Source organism: Notechis scutatus, chromosome 4, assembly GCF_049901735.1.
Source record: "Notechis scutatus isolate UNSWTSFEM ecotype Mainland chromosome 4, rNotScu1.2, whole genome shotgun sequence".
NCBI lineage: Eukaryota > Metazoa > Chordata > Lepidosauria > Squamata > Elapidae > Notechis > Notechis scutatus.
In genome coordinates this window covers 99,945,906-99,969,236 of record NC_142012.1, presented here as the reverse complement: position 1 = coordinate 99,969,236, position 23,331 = coordinate 99,945,906, and the positions used below count along the sequence as shown (strand labels likewise).

At 39.9% G+C, this 23,331-nt stretch overlaps 1 protein-coding gene across 7 annotated transcripts in view; it reads right to left on the bottom strand.

Annotated features, from left to right (window-relative positions):
• Positions 1-22,772, bottom strand: part of IDE (insulin degrading enzyme) — a 66,102-nt gene extending 43,330 nt beyond the window's left edge. Inside the window, exons 1-5 of one of the 7 annotated variants that reach the window (XM_026670733.2) lie at positions 22,588-22,772; positions 17,357-17,522; positions 5,382-5,566; positions 4,315-4,522; positions 2,129-2,298 (exon numbers count right to left, since the gene is read on the bottom strand). In XM_026670733.2, the coding sequence (XP_026526518.1) occupies positions 2,129-2,298; positions 4,315-4,522; positions 5,382-5,541 (538 nt within the window). In that variant the 5' untranslated portion in view covers positions 5,542-5,566; positions 17,357-17,522; positions 22,588-22,772. Of the gene's footprint in view, positions 1-2,128; positions 2,299-4,314; positions 4,523-5,381; positions 5,567-17,356; positions 17,523-21,705; positions 21,902-22,177; positions 22,565-22,587 lie in introns of those variants that run through there. The other 6 variants (XM_026670732.2, XM_087964222.1, XM_087964221.1 and 3 more) reach the window with 6 other exon arrangements.
• Between the last annotated feature and the right edge of the window lie 559 nt (positions 22,773-23,331).

Sequence of the window (23,331 nt, the reverse complement as noted above, 5' to 3'; positions counted from 1 at the left end):
TGCTTTTGAAAATTCAAACATTAAGAAAAAAAAACAACTTAAAAGAGTTTTCCAAATAGCACACACAACAAAAATGAACTTTTAGCCAATAATACTGAATGAGGGCAGTATAGGTCTTGACCTGGTATCTGAAGATTACAAGGGCTGGATGTGGAAAAACAGGATGACTTAACCCAAGAAGGATACAGTGGCAATTGATTCAGACTTACTTGACTCCAAAACAGTACCAACCTTAAGTTAAGTCTAGAAGAGAGTCATACTCCCCAGAAGGAGCTCATCCATAACTTTGGGGGACTCCTAAATTAACAGTTCCTACCAAAAGAGCATGTGGAAGCCATACCCAAGAGAACTTTTACTTAATTTTGGCTAATGTCCCAATTAAATCTATTATTGGAACAACCACTAAAAGCAAGTCACTCATGCCCTTCTCACTTCATGTTTAGCTATGGTAATATAAGGGGCTGTAGTGGAAGACTATCTGGAAACTGCAACTGGTACAGAATGCAGTTGCCTACTTGTTAATGAGAACAGCCCAATGTTATCACATCACACTAGTATTTGGGTCACTACCCTGATTGCCAGTTTGTTTTCAGAGCCAATTCAAGATGTTCATAACCTATGAATCCCTAACCTTACTCCCACCAGAATCTACACACCCAAGATCGGATGGCAGAGGATGCGTATCATAAACTTAGACTATGGTTTAGATCAGGGGTGTCAAACTTGCATCGTCACGCGACATATCGGGACTTTTTTCTCCTTCGCTAAACCGGGTGTGATGCATCTGGCCTGTGGGCCGCGAGTTTGATACCCCTGGTTTAGATCCTTTGATGGTTTAACTTGTCCTGATATAATAAATAATGCTGATGAATAGATGGCCAAGATAATACTTATTGAATTTTATTAAAATTACTTATAGCTAGATATTTCTTCCATTTCTCATTCCCTTCCTTTTTTTCTTACTTCCACTGTCAGTGAATCAGCAAGAAAATGGTAAGAAAATACCTGTCTGATCTTGAATATAGCCAGCATTGGTTTGTTAAAAACATCATGCCAAACCAATCTTATTTCATTTGACAAAGTGACTAAATCAGTAGACCTCAAAATGCTGTGGACAGAATATACTTAGATATCAGTAAGGCATTCGACAAAGTAGACCACTACCTACTTCTTGGTAAGTGAGAAAAATGTGGAATAGACATCACCACCAGATGGATTTATAACTGGCTGACAAACCATACTCAATCAGTAGTGTTTAATGGTACTACATCTACATGGAGGGTAGTAAGCAGCGGGTTACCACAAGGCTCTACCTCAGGCCCAGTACTCTTCAATATCTTCATAAATGACTTAGATGAGGGAATAGAAAAGGAACTCATCAAATTTGCAGATGACTAAGCTGGCAGGAATAGCAAACATCCAGAAAAGCTCACAAGACTATGGCTAGAATACTGCATCCAGTTTTGGTCACTACATTACAAAAAAGATGTTGAGACTTTGGGAAAAGGGCAGAGAAGAGCAACTAAGACGATTAAAGGCCTAGAGACTGAAACATATGAAGAATGGTTGCAGAAGTTGTGTATGGCTAGTCTAGAGAAACGAAGGACTAGGGGTGATATGATAGCAGTATTCCAGTATTTTAGGAGCTGCCACAAAGAAGAAGGAGTCAACTTATTTTCCGGCAGCAGAAGGCAAAACAAGAAAAAAAATGGATGGAAACTAATCAAGGAGAGAAGCAACCTGGAATTAAGGAGAAACTTCCTAATAGTGAGGACAATTAACCAGTGAAATAGCTCGCCTTCAGAAGTTGTGGGTGCTTCATCCCTGAAGGTTTTTAAGAAGAGACTGGACAGCCACTTGTCTAAAATGGTATAGGGTCTCCTATTTGAGCAGAGGGTTAGACTAGAAGACCTCGAAGGTCCCTTCCAGCTCTATTCTGACAAGTCAGTTCCATTGCTCAATCAAGGAAATTTAATTATCATAAATATAAAAGCTGCATCATCAATAAGATTCTACAACATATGTCATATATTTTAATTTGCATGATAACTGAATGTAACTGAACTATGAGGAATCATATCCTCATAGCCAAATAAACCAAATAATGTAAAATTGCATTCTTAATTACCTGTCCCAAATTTGCAAAATGGATGATTAGGATTTCCAGTAGCCTTTTCTAGCTGAAATAGTCTCCATGAATCATTCATTAAATTCTTCTCATGCTCAGAGTCAACAGCATTTACTTCTCTATCTTTGCAGCTTTCATCAAAGAGGGGGCACAAGAAAAATTGGGCAAACCTATACAAAGGAAGTCCCATATTTTCCATATTAATTTACTGAAATACAATAACATTTTTGAAGTTTAAAATAATAAATATAAGTATAGGAGTATAGAACACCGCTTTAGATTTTAGTTCAGGATGGATAACTTTAGTTCATCCTTGATATTTACCTCTGCTTATGTCTCTATTAATTTACCCAACTGGACCACTGCAGCTGGAAATCACAGAATCACCCTCAAGCAATTGCTTCATATGGAACACAAATTATTATCAATTTAAGTGAGGTTAGAATGGGATGGGCATTTGCAACCCATATGGAACATCCCAGCATACATTTATTGAAAGAAGGACCTGGGTGGCATACAAAAAAGGGCCTGTTGTGAAAGATGGCCCCAGCTGTGCCACCATGAAAAGACTGTCCTCCTGTGTACCAACGAGGTCCTTCTTTCACAAAAGGAAGCCCTGGCTAGTGCAGAAAAGAAGGATCTGGCTATATGCCCAAAAGAACAACCCAGCCCATGCGCAAAAGAGGAGCTGGCTGCCACACAAAATAAAGTATTGGCAGGTGAAGCACACACCTATCCAACTGTAGCTCTCATCTGACAATCTTTGGGACATTTCCACAGCACTTTCCCCATGAGAATCAAGTGGCGACAGAAATGTGATAAAAATGTGGGTGGGCCCAAATTTTGCTCTTATGGCCACAGGGATACTGTGACAGCTTGAATTTCAAGGATTGGCTGTAAGCTCCTTTATTCAACACCATAGCAACTTCAAACAGTCACTGAACAAATGGTCATTAAACAAGGACTACCAGAAATAAGTTCACAGCTATATAAAGCAGTAAGGAAATTTAAACCCAGACATCAAGTCTTACACATTATAGCACTGCTGAGTTTACTCTTCCTGGAAAACTATTTTTATATGTCAATCAGGGGGCTTATATATCACATCTTACATTTTACTATGATATCCAAAACATTAACAGTCTTTTTCCAGTTATTTAATATATAAAATATGAATGTTAAATAACTGGAAAAAAACTTTTAACATTTTGAATATAATTTTAATATTATTTCAGGATTACTTCAAAAAAGCAGAAATAATCCAAACTCCATAGAAGCTGTCCCTTTATTAAATTAACTGAATAAATTGTGAAGTTTAAAAAAAATTTCACTATGCAACTTGGTAAAGAAAACAAAAAGGATGAAGTGGATTATGGAGTAATCCATTCTGCATTAATTTACCTAATAAAATGTAATGATAGATTTCATACATACACAGTTGTATTGAGCAAGTGCATATTAGTTTCATATCAATATTTTCCCAAAGCTTATTATGAAAAAACAACAACAAATATTTTAAAATTTTTAGATTTGAAAACGTAAATCCCAGCTGTCAGAATCAAAGTAGCTTCTATCCTATGGGAAGATGAATAAAACCTGACCAGTTGAAAAACCAGAAAGCAACTATTGAAATATATATAATAGCAAACCTGGGAATATTCACTGTCGGTTTTTTTAATCCAACAAAAGTCAATAAAAATTAAACTGGACAGAATTCCCTGGTGATAGAACAGAATCTTGAGTAAAAATGTCTTCCTACTTCCATATGAGAGCTTCTTGTAGTTAACACTAAATTTAATATTGCCGGATCCAATTTGAGTCAGTCACTGGGACCAAAAGTTTACTCTTCCAAGTTTTAGGGCTTGTGCTGGAGCCCATTCTCCCATCCTCATGAGGATGAGCTTCAGCACATGCCCGAAAGCTTGGAAGAATAAACCTGATAATTGACTCAGATTGGATCTTGCAATATTATCTTGGGATACATATATTTTTTCTTCTTTTGCAAAATTCAATATTTTCCAAGTTGTATGAAAAAGAATTATAACTATGTTCACTTAAAATTTCAACTGTCCTAATAAAGGTTATGCTAGAAGTACAGAGTACATTAAATAGAACTTTTCTTCACAGTAAAAAAAAATCACACAGTGGTCAACGATATACTCACTGAATAATTACGATATGCTTACCTATCAAGAGCACCTTCTAAGTGTTCATGTGAGACATCAAAATAGTAGTTGGTGTGTTCTCCACTGGTAAAAGCATTTGAACTTCCTCCATGTTCACTGAGAAATTGGCTGTACTCATTTTCTTTGGGGAATTTTTTAGTTCCCAAAAATAACATATGTTCACAAAAATGGCTTAATCCAGGAATATTAATGGGATCAGATAACGATCCTTGTGGAGAGAAAAAGAAATATAACAAGCCATTATAAATGTTTCAGTTTTATTGAAGAAATACTGTCGAACTTCTATAATTAGATTGATTTTTTTTTTAAATAGGAGAGTTGTAAAAAATCAATAGGAAACTTTATTTACTTCAAAAAAGATCAACATATGAAATAAATTAAGTAGATTTATTTACTCTGCAGCTAAGTCATGCTAGTTATATGAGCTACTACACAATTTCTTCAGTATTAATAGTTCCACGTAAATCTCCACTGAAGTCATAGTAATATATACTATTAACAAATTAAAGGTGAAGATATGCAAGCATTTGAAACTGCAAAGAAAAAAGAAATGTTAACTAAACTGCATGAAAGTCAATCAAGACTTTATTTTACATAAAAATAAAAGGAAAATATTTAGAAACATTGCTATTAGGTTAGTGGTTTATTTCATTCTCTGCAAGCTTTTTGAAAAATATAAGCAAAATTCTATACTACAATAAACACAATTAGAAGTTGCTGGATCCACTACTATTACATTACGATTTCTATTATTACCATTTTACTCTCTTCCTGCTTGCTTGTTTGTTTCTTGTAACCTATGATTACTTATATTTTTTATCTAATTTCTTGGTGGTCTTTTGCTACATGTAAGTTTATAAAATAACATGAAAATCTTCAGGCTGTGCCCAGCAAACATACAAATCTGACTAAATCAATTCTAATTTGAACCACTGACTCTTGGGGGGGAAATGTTAGTGAAATTTGCAAGCAAACTTATAATTGTACTTAAGTCACGTACGTAAAAGATTTTGTGACCCTGTGTTATCATACAATATAAAACCAAAACAAAACATTTGATTAAATACCTATGTGCACATCAAGTGTAGCTGAAGATTTGTCTGTAGTGGGATCACTGATAAGCATTGCTTTGATGCCATTTGCCAGTTCTAATCCACGATATTCTCGCTTATCTTCAGGTGATTTGATAATTTCATTTGTTATTCTTTTGATAGCAAGATCATTCATTTTGTAGTATATTTCCTGCGGAAGCCTAAAGAAAATAGGAAGATATCAGGAAAAGTTAGATTCAAATAATTTAAGATAATATTACAAACATAAGAATATAAGTAAGTGTCCTACGGCATCACTCTGGCCTAACTCTGGCCTAGTTCAGCAATCTAGTCTTACCAATCTAGTTAACCAATTGCACAAGAAAGTCCTCTAATCTCCCAAGAGATGGCCTTCAGAGGGATTCATGCTATCACCACAGGCTGATAGCACTGATCTATCTATCTAGCACAGATTATTTCCATTTATGAGGTCCAGTCCTTTTTGAAGCCAGCCAAGCTAGTAGCCAGGACTGCAAATTCTGATAAATACATTACTACAACTTCCAAACACAGTTCCAGATCTAAAATACTTTATCCACGGACTTAAAAAGATCGTAATGGATTCAGTTTATTAAGGTAAATCATTTTACAGGCTACAGGTACTCCTTGACTTACAAAGGATCATTTAGTGACCGTTTGAAGTTACAACAGTACTGAACAAAGTGACTTGTGACTGTTTTTCACACTTATGACTGTTGCAGCATCCCCATCATCACACGATCAAAATCCAGATGCTTAGCAATTGGCTCATATTTATGATAGTTGCAGTGTCCTGGGGCCATGTGATCACCTTTTGTGACCATCTGGCAAGCAAAGTAATGGGAAAGCCAGATTCATCTTACGTCTGTGTTATTAGCTTAACATCTGCAGTGATTCACTTAGCAATTGTGGCAAGAAAGGTCGTAAAATGGGGCAAAATTTTGCTTAACAATTGTTTCATTTCAACTGTACTGTAATTTATCCTTAATTGTATCCCTGCTAACTACTGATTAATAATAAGACTGTTTTCCAAAGCTAATTCTGAGTTAAATAAAAATGTTAATACAATGCCCAATTAATTACCTAAATAAAAACACTACTCCACTCAAACCATAGTATAATAGCACTCAACTTATCATTTGTTTTAGCAGGCCATGCTTAGATTTATATGGCTCTTTGAATCCCAAATTAACAATTTAAGGTTAGTTAGAACACTAGTGAATTGAGCAAGATAGACATATTTTATAATGCCAAAATTCTCCTGCAAGGATCAGTGAGAAATCCATTCAGTTCATGACCTGCACTTACAAGGAATTAACTGCAGCACACATGAACACTGGGGTCATTCATGCAGGATTCCTTGCATGATTATGCCTTTGTCTGAACCTCAAGAAATGCAACGATCACATTTTCAGTGCTTGTTCTTGCAATATTCTACTGCTAATTAAACTGCGCTTAGATATAATAAAGGAATACTTCTTCTAGATGTTGTGCTCCAGACAGAAAAAATGAAATTTTGACTTTGGGATTTGCTGATTAGATAAGTTTGCGTTATTTTGGGATTTGCTTATAATTTTGTTATTATTGTTATAAAAAATGCTAGTATATACGAAGTACAGATAGTCCTCGATTTATGGCCACAATTGAACCCAAAATTTGTTAAGCAATCCATACTGAAAAAAGATAGAAGTTAACGCTTTTTTCTTTTTTTTCCCCCCCTTTCCCTTACACTTTTATTTCCTTTTTCCCCTCCCTCTTCCCTATTATTTTTATTTTCACTTGTGTTTCATATTTTGATAATCTGAGTAAAATTTATACACACACACACACACATAAAACAAATATATATTTTATATATAAACTTTTTATTTGGATTATCGTGTGTGTGTGTGTGTGTGTGTGTGTGTGTGTTGTGTGTGTGTGTGTGTAAAAAAAGATATAATGCAGGAACAATGATAAAAATGAGAAGAATAGAGTAATGTGGGGCTGTTCTTCCTTGTACATTATTGCCTGGTTTTGTTGTTTGTATATTAGATTAACTTTTAAACTATAACTCTGAAGAAAACAGCATATCTTCTTCATCCTATCACTTAACAATATTAGCAAAACATTACCAATTTTCCTAAATCATCTAAATGACTTGTACTTCCATTTGCAAAGTGCTGAATTATTTGTTCCCAACAGCTATCTACTTCATGATAGCAGCACGCCATCCTGAAATTTTAAGACAAATGCAAAATGCATCAGCTTTCTAGAGCAGAAAAGCAATATATTACAAAAGTGCTAAATAATTCCACACAGGGAAAAAAACCTGCTCATATTCTATGACACTATAGTAAGAAATATAAAGAAAGAATCAAATAGTTGCATTTTACAAACTGTACTATTCTATTATAGTAATAAAGAATTAAGTATTAAAAAGAATTAAGAAGTTAAGCAAAAAGAAAGCTGGGCGAAAATAGAAACAAAATGGTAAATTTCATCAGCAGTAATGGAGCAAAATATTTCATGGCTAAAACTAGATGAATAGCAAATTAAATTCCATATTCCTACGCTCTACCTTCACTAGTCACAAAATTATTAATAATTGAGTGCACAACAAAGTAATCTATATTCTATGGCAGGGGTGTCAAACTCAAGACCCGGGGGCTGGATCTGGCCCATGGGGTGCTTAGATCTGGCCTGCAGGGCCACCCTGGAAACAGTGAAGGATCGGCCCATGGCTCTTCCAGTGAAAACGGGCTCCCGAGCTCCGTTTTTGGCTGCGACGGCGTCCTGAAACCCTCTAATAGCGAAAATTATTTTTTCACTGGCAGACAGTTGCAGGAGGCTGTCGCAGCCAAAAACAGAGCTCGGGAGTCCATTTTCAGTGGCAGAGCGCTCGGGCCACCATAGGCGCCCCCAATGAGTGATGTCAAGCGCCTGGCCATGCCCCCCTGGCCATGCCCCCCCAAGATTAAACATAACCCTGATGTGGCCCTCAATGAAATTGAGTTCTATGGTATAGGCTCTTCATTAAAGATCCCTGGAACTCCGCACTGTACTTACTATAGGCGACCCAAATATATAAAACAGACCTTGGCTGTTAACATTAGAATTCTATGCTTAAAAATCACATACACGTTTTTTTCCAGCTAAATTCATTTTGAACTACATAGCGAATCAAACAATAAAGCAAAATTCTTTCTTCTAATTTGTCTAATAAGTATTTTATAATGACATTTTATGCCAGCTGGGATGGTAGTCTGATGTGAGAAAGAATCAAACTGAGAAGGGAGTCAGATTGCGATAAAATTAAAGAGCTGCAATAATAAAGGTTGCCATAATATCAGTAGGATACACACAGACATTATATCCTATCAGCGTGTCATTTACTTCACTCGTTGAAAGCACAGCAAGCTCTGCATTCTCAATGATTTTTCTTTCAAAAACACAATTTTTCCCTGGCTGCCTTTGTTGGAGGTTCTTCATAGCTTTCAGATACTGCCCAATGTGTAGACATTTAAAGTTGCCATGGTATCAGTTTTACATGTGCTATGTCATCATCATTCAATACAGTATGTCATAACAATCCATTTCCAGAAACATCAATTGTATAGAATTAAAATCTAAAACTATGGACCTTCAATCTATTTTTCAACCATGTAGTCTGACATTCATCCTCCTTTGAATTTTCCTGGTTACTAACATAGGTATCTTAGGAAAACTAGGTATGTCAGCATTCCCAGAAGAAAACAAGAATCTTGTGAGAAATCACTACATAAAGTTTATATGATAAGCATATTGTTAATCCTCTAAAATTTCTATAAATACTGAACTACAGAAAACAGAAATCACAGTCTTTTAGTCTGATAAAATTGACTAAAGTAGATAGCCTTCAATACCAACTCCCAATCATTTTCCTGACAGTTATGAAAATCAAGAAATCTTTTTGTTTCCTTTTTGGGAAGAAAACAAGTCAACAACAGCCTGAAGCGAAGGAAACATGCTTAAAACTAGTATGTTTACAATCCAAAATTAGATTTTTAAAAAATGATAGCAACTGGCCTTGAACTTTATTGTTATCAGATACTAAAAATACATCGCTTTTCTAGCACTATTCTTCTTTTGCTGTTATGAATTAGTATCTCATTCTCATACTAATTGAAGTCCACACCACATTACCCAGCACTGTTTGCCATGTGCCATAGACCAGAAATTGTGCTTTAGAGAATTATAGCTGTTATAATGGCCCACACATCAAAAGCGTTTCATTGTAGATCATAACATAGATTACAAAAATTGCAACAAAAGTTTGGTTCCTAGGTTAAAGCCAATAATACAACACATATCTAACAACCAGTAAAACACAGTTAGTTGGGTGGTGATGTTGCCATTAGGCTGTACTCAATAGAGCCTTTTCTGTTCTGGTGCCCAACTTCTGAAATCTGGAGATCAGATTGGTCCTGATTCTGCTGGCTTTCCACAAAGCCTCAAAGGTTTGGTTCTATATTAGAACTTGGGAGCCTGAATGTTGGATGGATCAAATTTCCTGGCTGTGCTGTTTGTTTTTTATTTTCTCTTAGCTGCTGTTTTGTTTAATTTTGAATATGGTTTCATTGTTTTTAATATTACTAACTATCCAGAATCATTTAGATAGGTACCTACCTACGCAAATACCTATGCATGGGTCCTCTTTATAGACTTCAGTTCAGCATTCAATACCATCATTCCAAACATTATTCTAACTAAACTAAACCAGCTAGCAGTACCTGAACACACTTGTAAGTGGATCATAAGCTTCCTAACAGACAGGAAGCAGCAGGTGAAGCTCGGCAGAATCACATCTGATACCTGTACAATTAGCACAGGGACCCCCCCAAGGCTGTGTGCTTTCTCCACTTCTCTTCTCCCTATATACCAATGACTGCATCTCAAACCACCCACCTGTTAAAATAATGAAGTTTGCAGATGATACAACAGTGATTGGTCTCATTCGAGACAACAATGAATCCGCATACAAATAGGAGGTTGAACAACTTGCCTCATGGTGTGACCAGAACAATCTGGAACTGAACACACACAAAACCGGAGAAATGGTGGTAGAGTTTAAGAGAAACCCTCCCATACTAGCACCTCTTACAATACTAGACAACACAGTATCAGCAGTAGAAACTGTTTTTTCACCCCCCCCCCCAGGGAAAAAAAAAAAACCAAAAAAAAAAAAAAAACCCCAGTCCCCTTCTAGTAAGGAATAATAAAAAAAAAAAAACCCCCCCCCCCGGGCCCCCCCCCCCCCCCAAACCCCCCAAAAAGAAAAAAAATAAAAACAACCAAAACAAAAAACAAACCACAGCCCCCCCCAAAAAAAAAAAAAAAGACCCCACAAAAAAAAAAAAAAAAACCCCCCCCCCCCCCCCAAACCAACCCCAAAAAAAACAACCCCCCCCACACCCCCACCAACCCACCCCAAAAAACCCCAAAAAAAACACCCCCCCCAACCACCCCCCCCACCAACAAAAAACCCCCGCCCCCCCCCACAACCAGGAAAAAAAAGAAAAAAAAAAAAAAAAAAAAAAAAAAAAAAAAAAAAAAAAACAAAAAAAAAAAAAAAAAAAAAAAAAAAAAAAAAAAAAAAAAAAAACAAAAAAAAAAAAAAAAAAGGAAAAAAAAAAAAAAAAAAAACAAAAAAAAAAAAAAAAAAAAAAAAAAAAAAAAAAAAGGAAAAAAAAAAAAAAAAAAAAAAAAAAAAAAAAAAAAAAAAAAAAAAAAAAAAAAAAAAAAAAAAAAAAAAAAAAAAAAAAAAAAAAAAAAACAAAAAAAAAAAAAAAAAAAAAAAAAAAAAAAAAAAAACAAAAACCCCCCCCCCCCCCCCCCCCCCCCCCCCCCCCCCCCCCCCCCCCCCCCCCCCCCCCCCCCCCCCCCCCCCCCCCCCCCCCCCCCCCCCCCCCCCCCCCCCCCCCCCCCCCCCCCCCCCCCCCCCCCCCCCCCCCCCCCCCCCCCCCCCCCCCCCCCCCCCCCCCCCCCCCCCCCCCCCCCCCCCCCCCCCCCCCCCCCCCCCCCCCCCCCCCCCCCCCCCCCCCCCCCCCCCCCCCCCCCCCCCCCCCCCCCCCCCCCCCCCCCCCCCCCCCCCCCCCCCCCCCCCCCCCCCCCCCCCCCCCCCCCCCCCCCCCCCCCCCCCCCCCCCCCCCCCCCCCCCCCCCCCCCCCCCCCCCCCCCCACCCCCCCCCCCCCCCCCCCCCCCCCCCCCCCCCCCCCCCCCCCCCCCCCCCCCCCCCCCCCCCCCCCCCCCCCCCCCCCCCCCCCCCCCCCCCCCCCCCCCCCCCCCCCCCCCCCCCCCCCCCCCCCCCCCCCCCCCCCCCCCCCCCCCCCCCCCCCCCCCCCCCCCCCCCCCCCCCCCCCCCCCCCCCCCCCCCCCCCCCCCCCCCCCCCCCCCCCCCCCCCCCCCCCCCCCCCCCCCCCCCCCCCCCCCCCCCCCCCCCCCCCCCCCCCCCCCCCCCCCCCCCCCCCCCCCCCCCCCCCCCCCCCCCCCCCCCCCCCCCCCCCCCCCCCCCCCCCCCCCCCCCCCCCCCCCCCCCCCCCCCCCCCCCCCCCCCCCCCCCCCCCCCCCCCCCCCCCCCCCCCCCCCCCCCCCCCCCCCCCCCCCCCCCCCCCCCCCCCCCCCCCCCCCCCCCCCCCCCCCCCCCCCCCCCCCCCCCCCCCCCCCCCCCCCCCCCCCCCCCCCCCCCCCCCCCCCCCCCCCCCCCCCCCCCCCCCCCCCCCCCCCCCCCCCCCCCCCCCCCCCCCCCCCCCCCCCCCCCCCCCCCCCCCCCCCCCCCCCCCCCCCCCCCCCCCCCCCCCCCCCCCCCCCCCCCCCCCCCTTCAAATTTCTAGGTTCTATCATATCACAAGACATAAAAAGGACACCTAACATCAAAAACGTCATCAAAAAAGCACAACGAAGAATGTTCTTTCTGCACCAATTCAGAAAGCTCAAACTGCCCAAGGAGCCGCTGATACAGTTCTACAGAGGAATTATTGAGTCTATAATCTGTACCTCTATAACTGTCTGGTTTGGTTCTGCAACCCAATAGGACAGACACAGACTTCAGAGGATAATTAGGACTACAGAAAAAACAATTACTACCAACCTGCCTTCAATCGAGGACCTGTATACTGCAAGAGTCAAAAAGAGGGCTGTGAAAATATTTACAGACCCCTCACATCCTGGACATAAACTGTTTCAACTCCTACCCTCAAAATGACGCTATAGAGCACTGCACACCAGGACAACTAGACACAAGAACAGTTTTTTCTAGAACGCCATCACTCTGCTAAACAAATAATTCCCTCAACATTGTCCAACTATTTACAGTCTGCATTACTATTACTATTAATCTTATCACTCTTTATCGCCCAACCCTCCCACTTGTGATTATATGACTATAACTTTGTCGCTTGTATCCTTACAATTTATATTGACTGTTTCCTAGTATGATTTGATTGATTATTGTACCCTATGACTATCATTAAGTGTTGTACCTTATGATTCTTGACTCTTGACGAATGTATCTTTTATATACACTGAAAGCATTTGCACCAAGACAAATTCCTTGTGTGTCTAATCACACATGGCCAATGAAGAATTCTATTCTATTCTATTCTATTCTATTCTATTCTGATCCATGATAATCTAGATGTCTCTAAAGGAACAGGTATGTCATTGCAGCAGAGATTGGCAGCCAGATGGTGAATTTTTGGCCAATGAAGTCTCTCTGCAAAAAAGAGATTACTAAAATAATCCACTACTTCAAAGAACTGCTCCTTGTGAGCAGACTGCAGGAATTTAGGCTTTTTGGTTCATGGGTGAGCAGCTGGGAATTCAAATTGAAATCAAGTTTACAGCCATAACACAGTCTGGACGTAAGGTTCACTTGGCCACATCTCTTAATCACTTTCAGAAATTGTTTAACTCCTTTTCAATTATTAGGAACCTTTAAATTAAGTGACTTAACTGGATGGAGTCTACTTCATATCATATTTGGGGAAGAGAAGTTGCACAGACCTCTATAAGACTGGCCTTATTGTGGAAGCTTCTATATTAGATCCAGGGATAGCCTAAGAATTTAGCCAGTACAGCAAGCATCTAACAGAGAGCATGATGATGAAAGAAACTCAGAAGTGTGAGAACCACTAATTTATAATAGTGAATAATGCTAACATTCTCAGCAGAGTTCATTCAGGCAAGTGAAGTTCAGGATGTTAGCAAATTGGGTCTGCTCAACGTCATACATTGGTGCTTATCATTATTATCATATAGACTCCATTGATCTTACATTTCAAATGCTGAACTAAAGCATCATTACATCAGCCTGAGGCACATGTAAAGAGGGTTGGCAAAATTGAATTATCCACTATCAGAAACTCATGAAAACTTTAGAATTCCAAAATATCATCCAAGAAATATATTAGATGTCCTGGCCAATGTTTGGAATGAAGAGCTAAAGAAGATGAGTGACATAATTACATTTATTATAAATGCACTCCTGTAATCTCCTAAAACCAAGCTCCTTGGACAATGAAAATTGTTAAAAGTAATTTGAATACACCTAGCAAAAGTTATCCTGAATTCAGAACCCCTTGTTACTCAATGAGATGCTAGCAATGAATATATTTTATATAAATTTAATAACAGCTGAATTTTTTGGATGACATATAAGAGCCACTGAAGGGTGATGCAGCAAATGACAATTCTGACTAACCTTTTACTGACTAAAATGTTTACTTTCAGCCTAATCCAGTTTGCACTCTACAGCTAACATATTTATTCAAAATGTGATTATTCAGAGTTTAAAATGACCCCTCTAAAAGGAAAAGAAGGCAGTAAACAATTAACAGATGAAAATCCTGCAGTGCCCAATTTTTTCCCCATCCTTTACCCCAAAAGTGATATACTTGTAAATAAACGAAGCCATGCCCCACCCCAAACAGCAATCAGAACAAAAATATTTTATTGCTCGATTTAATAACTAACTAAAATTAAATTCCTATAAAATAAGGTACTCAATTCACAATATTGATTCCGAAGGCACTTTCCCATTTTTTTCACACACTATTTCACATACAGAAATGCAAGTATGCATAGGCAAATTCTTCTTTGTCCAGTAATAGCATTCAGGAAAAAACAAGGTAGAGAAGCTGGTGAAATTGTGACAATTTCTGAATTAGGAATGAAAAGAGGGAAACAGGCGGACAAAACTGGATGGAGATAAATCAAGGGAAAGAGAAAACTGGTAATGGAAGGAAAAAGAACATCTATTTAGGTTTTATAATAAGCAGGCAGCCAACATCTTCCAAGCAACAACTAATAATATTGAAAGATATTAATAATATTGAAAGGGTGGCTATGTTATAGCCAGTTGTATGTCTTTTTGGTTCCTTTTTGTATTCCTCTATCAGCAAACATAAGGACAAATAAAAAACTATTTTCCTATTAAGAAATAAATAGTAATGGGTTGTGAGAGCTATCCTAAATTTTGAATCCACACATAACGTGACTGGCTACTCCATTAAGTAATACTGCTATGCAAGACTCTTCTTTAAGTAAATAACTATAGTACATTAATGTTGAATATGATTAAATGAAACAATTTTCCTCCACTTTTCAAAGCCACCAGAATAGTGACTTTTTCACTTGAAAACCCCCCAGCAGAAAAGTATTTGTTTTAAAAAATGAAATCCTGGGCTTTGCCCAAGGTATCCTATAGCTATAGACAGCCCATCAAATATTGTTTTAGAAGAATGGCCTCTGAATGCTGATATTCTCAAGTCTGGCAAGAGAATCTGCTGATGGGATACATATGGGATCTTTCAACCTATATGTTAACCTCATTTTTTAATTAAAACAAGTCTTCAATTAACACAACATAGGAGAGTTGTAAGCAGAAGTTAAATTGCTGATTTGTGAGAAATTCATGAAGCTGACAAAAAGAAATGCAACGCCTTTTGAAGCCAATAAAAATCATTGTCTTGACTTAAATGGAAACTAAAGCTTGGGAACATTTCATTAGTCACAATTTTACCAAATTAGAGTCCTTCTTCTAAATACCAGTTCTTCTACTATAAATTACCAGCTCATCTTGGAAATGATTCTTCTGAAGGTGAATACTGAATTAATTATATATTTCCCAAAATAAACATTAAATTTGTGCCCTGTCAGTCAATAAAAAAATATTTTTTTCTTCATTATTTAAGAGTAGCTGGTCTCAACAGCATATCAATCTGCTGAATGTACTAATTTAATGTTAACTTTCTGGTATTACTTAGCAATTTACCACATGCTCCTTAAAGAGGTTATCTTTGGAACCAATCATTTTTGATAACTATCATGTAGTCTGCAACTTTCTCTTTCTGGGTAAGATTGCTGAGAAAGTGATCAACTGGACAATCCTGGAGGAAATAGATTTGGTTAGGTTTTAGGCTGAGATTTAGTACTGGGAAAGTTTTGATCACACTTCCAAATGATCTGTGCCAGAGAAGGGGTGGTGGTGGTGCATTCATCCTTGTGCTCTTTGATCTTTTAACAGTTTGTCACATCATTGACCACAGTATCCTTCTGAGACAGTTCTGTGGGTTGGGAATCAGGGACCATGTTTTACAGTGGTTCTCTTCCTTTTTCCAGGTCTGGTTCTGCTCATATTGATTGGGGGGGGGTCATTTCCCAAGCCTCCTTTGTATGTTTTTAACATTTGTATGAAATTGTTAGGTGATATCACCTGCATGTTGGAGCTTTGGTGTAATCAATATGCCCAGGACTTTGATGAGGATGACTGAAGCCCTCTTAGATTGTCTGGACTTCTTGATTCTTGGTTTTATCATATTTGCCATTTGTACCTTTCATTTTTGTTTTGTTTTTAATGTTTAAAACACTTTCTAAATCAACCAAAGTCACTAAGAGGCAGGCAGTATATTAATATTACCTATGTTTTCCCCAAAACAAGACCCAATCTTATTTTCTTTTGAGCCCCAAAATAAGTTCTAGGGCTTATTTGGGGGAAACATGATTTCAGGGTAATCAGCCCGGCTGGGCACTCCACCTGCAGTGCACAAACAAAAGCTGGAAAGCACGCGGGGACTGATGGCATCCGGCAGCAGCTGCAGCCTGCCAATCCCTTAGCTGGTACACTCTGGGCTGTGCAGAGCCGAAGGCACTGAGCGGAAGGCAGGAAATCCCAATGCTCAGAGCGAAAGGCAGGTGATCCCAACACACTGCACAGGCTGCAGGTAAGCTGAGAGATGCGAAGATGATCATCCTGTGGCCGTCTGCCACTCCATCTCAGCACTGCTCAGCTTTCCACAGCCCGCAGGCGTGTCCAGATCACCTGCACCTCTGCTTCCACCTGATGCTTGCACAAGTACTCAACTCACCTGTACTGTGTGGGCTGTGGCTGCCGCTAGACACCATCGGCCCACGCATGCTCACCTCCTATGCTAACCATGCCCACCCCCTTCACTAGGGCTTATTTTAGGGGCAGGGTTTATATTAGATGCCAGCGTGTAAATCAGGCTAAGGCTTATTTTCGGGGTAGGTCCTATTTTGGGGGGTAAATCATGGTACTAGTAATAATAATTAAATGGTGGAAACATTAAAGCAATTAATACCTGGGAAATCATTGTTGTTCAATATGCAGCAGGAATAACTGATTGAACCCACATGTGACTTGGTAACTTGAATTGGAAGATAAGAAAACAAATAACTCACTATGCTTTGCACCTAAAATGTTATACTGATAGACTGTATTTGCTAAAGGTTGAAGAAAGCAGAGGACTTAATAGGTTTTAATGAAAATTGCATTTTTTGTACAAAATCATAACTACCTCTCTGATTCCATGAGTTCATAACAAGAAACAGATAACAGTGTTACTGAAAGAAACTAGCTTTTATCAATTAAAACCTACTCTAATTTGAGGGAGATAGTCTTACAAGCAGATATAAAAGCTACACTATAGAATACCTTTATATTTCTGGTGGTTTCACTATATAGTACTGTTGGCAACAATGAATCAGTTGGCACTGTAACACAGGAAGTATTTATGAGGAGACACACTGTTGAGCTGGTAACGTCAATTGCTTCCCATCTAACATTTTAAGACATATGGCCCTCTGCAACCACTTCACGCCTAAGGAAGAATCAAATGAGAAGTAGTTATAGCCATGATTATATCCAAAGAGCAAGTGAGTATATATCACCAAGTTATTCCTAAGTAATGTATAGACATATTCTTGTCACAAACACTTATCCAAGAAAGTTATTTATATTACTACAAAAATGTTTTACGATATAATAAAGCACAATCAGATATATGTTTAATAAACAACAATGCTACTATAGAGTTTGGTCAAACTAGCATTCTGAATGTGTTGTTAAGGCAAACAAGAAGCAATTTTCACAGAACATAGGATAAATTAAATGGAACAATACAAATGCAATAAGCTAGAAAATCAAGAGTAAAATAGTCCAGCTGAAAAAGAAAACAAAAAAGTGATGTAGTGGTTTCAATAAGAGAGTGTACACAAGGAAAAATGAATTACGCTTCACTTTAAAAATATGTGTTCATTGATTTCATCTATAATGCAACAATGCAGAGATGGTCATTCACAAAGTCCACAATTCTCTGGCAATTGCTTTATGGGGACATATAAAGCATGATAATTTATTGGGTGTAGCAATGAAAACTTCAAAATTGCTATGTGTATCAAGGCAAATAGAAATTCCAAAATAATTCAGCTGTATCTTTGGCTGTTTTATGAGTGAGCATATATGGTTAATAAACCTCAGAAGTTTATTCAAAAGTTACAATATTCTTAGGGTGTGCTATGAATCAGGAATCACATAAAACCATACTGTAGTTTATCTTAGCAATGTTATATGAACACAGGCATTATGATTAATGGTTTAAGCTCTGATCACACAACATACTCGAACTGAACTGAAATCTCCCAAGAGTGGAAATGAGGAGCTATAACTCATTAAATGTTGGAAGTACACCAACTCCCAATGTCAATCATCACTAGTCATCCTGACAGTTACTGCTGGCTATTAGTGCAGAATAGCCAGAGGGTGAAAAGGTATTCCATTCTTATATACATTATTTAAGTAAATTTCACCCATCATAAATAACCTGACTAACATGATCCTGACAATATGTATTAAAACAATCTAATTTTGCCTGTGTTGTATATTTAACAAGTGAATTGTGTTAAATCCCATAGTTTCAGCAAAACAGGCAATAGTAATCATATCAAGCTATTAGTATTGTCTCCCACTTCTTCCACATAATGTTGAAATGCAATCATGCAAAGGGGCTTGAAACTTTGTTCATCAGCAGGATGCTCTCCAAAACAGAATAGGGTCAAGTGTGATATGGCAGAAGTAGTTGGCAAAACAAATTTCCAGTTAAAAAATGGGACAGATCCATTTGAAGATTGCAAGAAAAACATTCCAGGAAAAAAAAAATACTTCCCTATGGAAACAATTAAACAACAGCTTTGAATACTACCCACTGTATCATTCTTAAACTTACCCTTTCCTATCACATAACTTAAAGGGATGCTGCTATTAAGGAATTGGAAAGAATTCTGCATACTTTTTCTGCTCTGTTGTTTCATGACCTTGTGTTCTATACTTTGTTATAATCACTCTCCTTCCTCTCCAAGAATAGAAAATATCATGGACCCAGAATTTACTCTTGAAATACATTTCTTATTTATACTTTTCTTACAACATTTTCTGTAGTTTGATATTAGATTCCAACTACTTCTCCTTAATTTATAATTTTTCTGTTTCATTAATTGCATTAGAGCCCAATTAATTTAACATTTCAATGTCAGAGAATGAAACAGACGGTCTCTCTAATGGGGATACTGATTACAATTGCCTTTTCTGTCAGATTTCAACCACTTATTTTATAGCATTTTTTTCTTTCTAGTGCTTTTCCTGCAAGTGCAGTCTGCTTTTTATGTATCAATAACTTAGGAACAAAGTCTACAACTGGGAAAGTGACAGAAGACTATGTTTAGGCCTTCATTATGGCCATCTAATCAAAAAGCAGGGCCTAAATCAGGGTGTCCAACCTTTTGGCCTGCCTGAGCTATACTAAGTGAAGATAAATTGGCTTGGCCTGCATACAAAATATGTAACACAGTTAATACATATCAATCACAGAATAAAATTAACTTTACAAACTTGTGGGGCCGCATTACTACCTGTTGAGGGCCACATGCAGCCTGTGGGTCATGGGTTAGACACACCTGTCTCAAATAGAAAGTGATCAATGGCCTATAATAATTTTTTGTGTGAATACAAACATATCAGATTTTCTAATTCTGTTTTTAAACCATTAGCAAAAATCCTATCAACTTCTTTTCCAAACCTACTCATACTTTGATAGTGTCTAACACAACAATGAAGAACTTCAAACATCTCTTGGGTGACACCCCTTCATACAGTTCAAGGTGTCCACCTGTTGTTCATTTGTTCACCTAAGCTGAATAAAACTAGCTCCCTAGTTTCAATCACTTCATATAGCATTGTTAAAACATTTTCAAATAGTACTAATGTTTTCACCTCCAAATTCAACACCTGAATTTTCATATTATCAAAATATTAAATTGAGCAAATGCTTGTCATTAGCTTGGCTCACAATATTCCAACACCTATCAGGATTCTGATTGGCTGACCAAGAAAAAGACATTTGAAGCATCCAAGTGGCTTCTGCACACGTCAAAAGACAACCTAGTGATATTTTTCAGGAGTGATTAACTTATGACCTACCAAATATTAAAGACAACTCTCAGCATTTCTCAATATCAACAATGCTGTCCAGAACTGAGGATTTTAACTCAAATATGTAGACCACAGCCTTCCTATACCTCCTTGTCAATATTTATAATGGCATAAAACTTGGTGGACTACAGTTGCAATAAGTTATGCACAATAAAAGTATTGAAATATCACCTCTTTCAACATGACTGTTAAGTGTAATTAAACCCAATGTCATTAATCCATGTGGGTGAGATCATGCTAATTATTTCTGGCAACTCCTTGGTAATTACAAATTCAAATATTTCACTAACAGATGATCACATCTGCACTTGTTTTCCACTCCCTACAAATAACATTTTAACCTTCGTATGTTTGGTGCATGACAAAATGAAATTTCTGCAGTCCAAATAGTTACTTGTAATTCACCAAATTCCACACAACCTGTTATGTGTATTAGAATACTATGTAGTTTAGTACCATTATCTTCACTCTCAGGCCAGGCCCTTTTGTTTGATACCCTTTCTATTCTTCCTCATCTGCACTCTACTAAAAGCAAATAAACTTCCTAATGTTTAGTTCTTTTATTACACTTAACCAATGTACAGCCATAGATGTATTCAAATAAGAAATCAAATGGGCCAAATACTGGTATTTAAACATACAATAATTCAACTGTCAGCATCTATGAAAACTTTTTTATTCATTGGATTTGCAGGCCACACAATTCTATAATGACTTGGGGTAGCTTCTATTTTCAAACTGAAAAATAATGAAAAGAAACCAGAGCTTTTGCATAACAATATCCCACACAGCCACTCCACAACCACTCTGCTCAAAGGGTGCTCAAAGTGGACTCCAGTGGAAGTTTATGATTGCAAACCCACTGACTTTAACGAGATTTACTTCTTAAAATTTGCCTCACAGGACCAATGACATATTATTTACATTTTTAATCTGTCAATCACTGGAGTTCCCTGAACTGAGAACAGAAAGAAATAATACTCTTCAAAATGAAGAACTGCTGTTAATAAAGGTAAATAACAATGTCCTGTATATTCCTAACATATGTAAGGCTAAATTAACAGTTTTTAACGGTGTTACTCCTTTTTCATTAAGTTGTCCAAATAATTATTTACCTGCAAAGTGGATAGAAAATATTTCTTCATGATCTGATATTGGCTCACTTTATTGAAAAGTGAACAGTGTATTTGTATATCTCTCACATAAGATTAAATGCATAATTTGGACAACTTCATGAAAACTTACTAACTAACCCATATAAAACAATTGTACATACTCTAAGAAGTGTAAGAAATTAGAAAAAGAATAAAACTCTCATCTGGAAAACCAGTTTCACTTGGACACCGGCTTCGATTATACTGGCATGAAAAACATAAAAAGAAATGCACCAAAAAAAAAAGCGGACACTTTCCGGTCTTATGACTCAGCCTCGATTTCTGAGGCAAAAGAGATCTAAATCTATACCGACACCTTTCTATTAAAAAAAACCCGAAAAGGAAAGGAAAGAAATACTTAACAAGAAGCCATGAAATCTGATGCTTCTCTGGCCAAGTTCTCCTCAGTTAAACCTGTTCAGCATGACGTTAACTTCCTCCCACAAAATGTGACTCCGGGCGGCAAGACACACAACAGAAAAGCAGAGAGAAGCGACTTCAGCACACCCCACTTTATATCGCCTTTACTATTCCTTCTGCCCCAATATAAACACCCGCCGCGACTCGCACCCGCCCACCGACCTTGCCTGCATGCATGGCATCCCACCCATTTTGTCCGCAGAGAATCGCTTCTCGGGGGACGGCGAGGGGGAGAAGGCCGGCGGCCGTTCACCTTCCCCTCCTTCAAACTCCCATTTTAAGGATTTCGGGCCCCGGGAGTGGGGAATTTCTTCCCGCCTCCCTCGCCAGAGAATTCGCATTCGCGCCGATTCACCCCTTCTCCAAGCAGGGGCTGCAACTATCCCACTCGCACCCGGAAGGTCGGTTACACAACCTGGGAACGGGCGAGAGGAGAGCCCGGCGAGACCTCGAGGCGGCCTCGGTTTCCCCCCTCAACCTCTTCCTCAACCGTAGTCATGGCGGGGAGACGCTCGCCGCCGCCCCGCTCCCCTCCAGGCCCAACTCCCGGCCTCCCCGCGGCTGTACCCGCAAAGGAAGAGCTGCTGTTGCTGTCTCAGGAAAAGCCGGCGCGCTGAAGGAAGCGGCCGCAGGGAGGCTCGGAGAGCAATAAGCCGGGAGAGTCGCTGCCGCATTTCTGGGCCCTGCCCGCTGCCCCCGAGCCGGCCTACTTCCCCGGCCGGCCCCTCCCTTCACAGAAAACAGCGCCTAAGCCAGTTCTCCGGCCAGCGGCGGCGCCATTTTGCGCTCCCCGACGGAGGCCTGGAGGCGCTCGGAGGATCCTACCTGGCTCCGAGAACCGCTCCGCCCGCGGGGAGGAAAAGAGTAGCCGGCTTCGGGGAGAGCGGCGTGCGGTGACGGCAGGAGCAACGACGAGAGGCGGCTTGCAGCCAAAGGGGTGCCCGCTGGCAACGTCCGGGCAGCGCCTGTTGCGGTGGCTGCAGTTCAGGAGCAAAGGGCCTCTGGAATGTACCCTTCCTCTGGGGAGCGTGTTTGTGTATGCGCGCACGTATGTGTGTATGTGTGCAAGAGGGAGAAACAGCGCGCGATCCAAAGACTGTTACGAAGAAAGCTGCCCTTTGCACACCTTAAGTCCGAGTCACTTGATTTACTTCCGAGTAAAGCTATACACGCAAACACTAAGCCACCCTGGCACCTTGTGCCCGCGAAACACAAAAGGCCAGGCCCAGACGATCAAGTTGCACCCGCGGAACTACTAAAGGCGCAGCTAATCTTAGAAACGGGCCCCGTGGACCCGCGGCTCGATTGAGTGTTAGCAGCTCGAGGGCCCCGATTCCAATTCAAGCTGCACGTTCCCTTAATTTGGAAGAGGATTAGCTCTACGGAGTCCTAACAGCCGGAGGTAGAAGAGCTCAATAGCTTAGTATGATTTCCCACCCGTTTTTCTCCTGAGCTGTGGCACTACTGATGAAGATGGGGAGGGACTCAATTCAACCCATCTAGTGGGTTTCAGATGGGAGTCTGTTAATTAACTGGTGTAATTTTGGAGTGTTTGGGGATTTTTTTTGG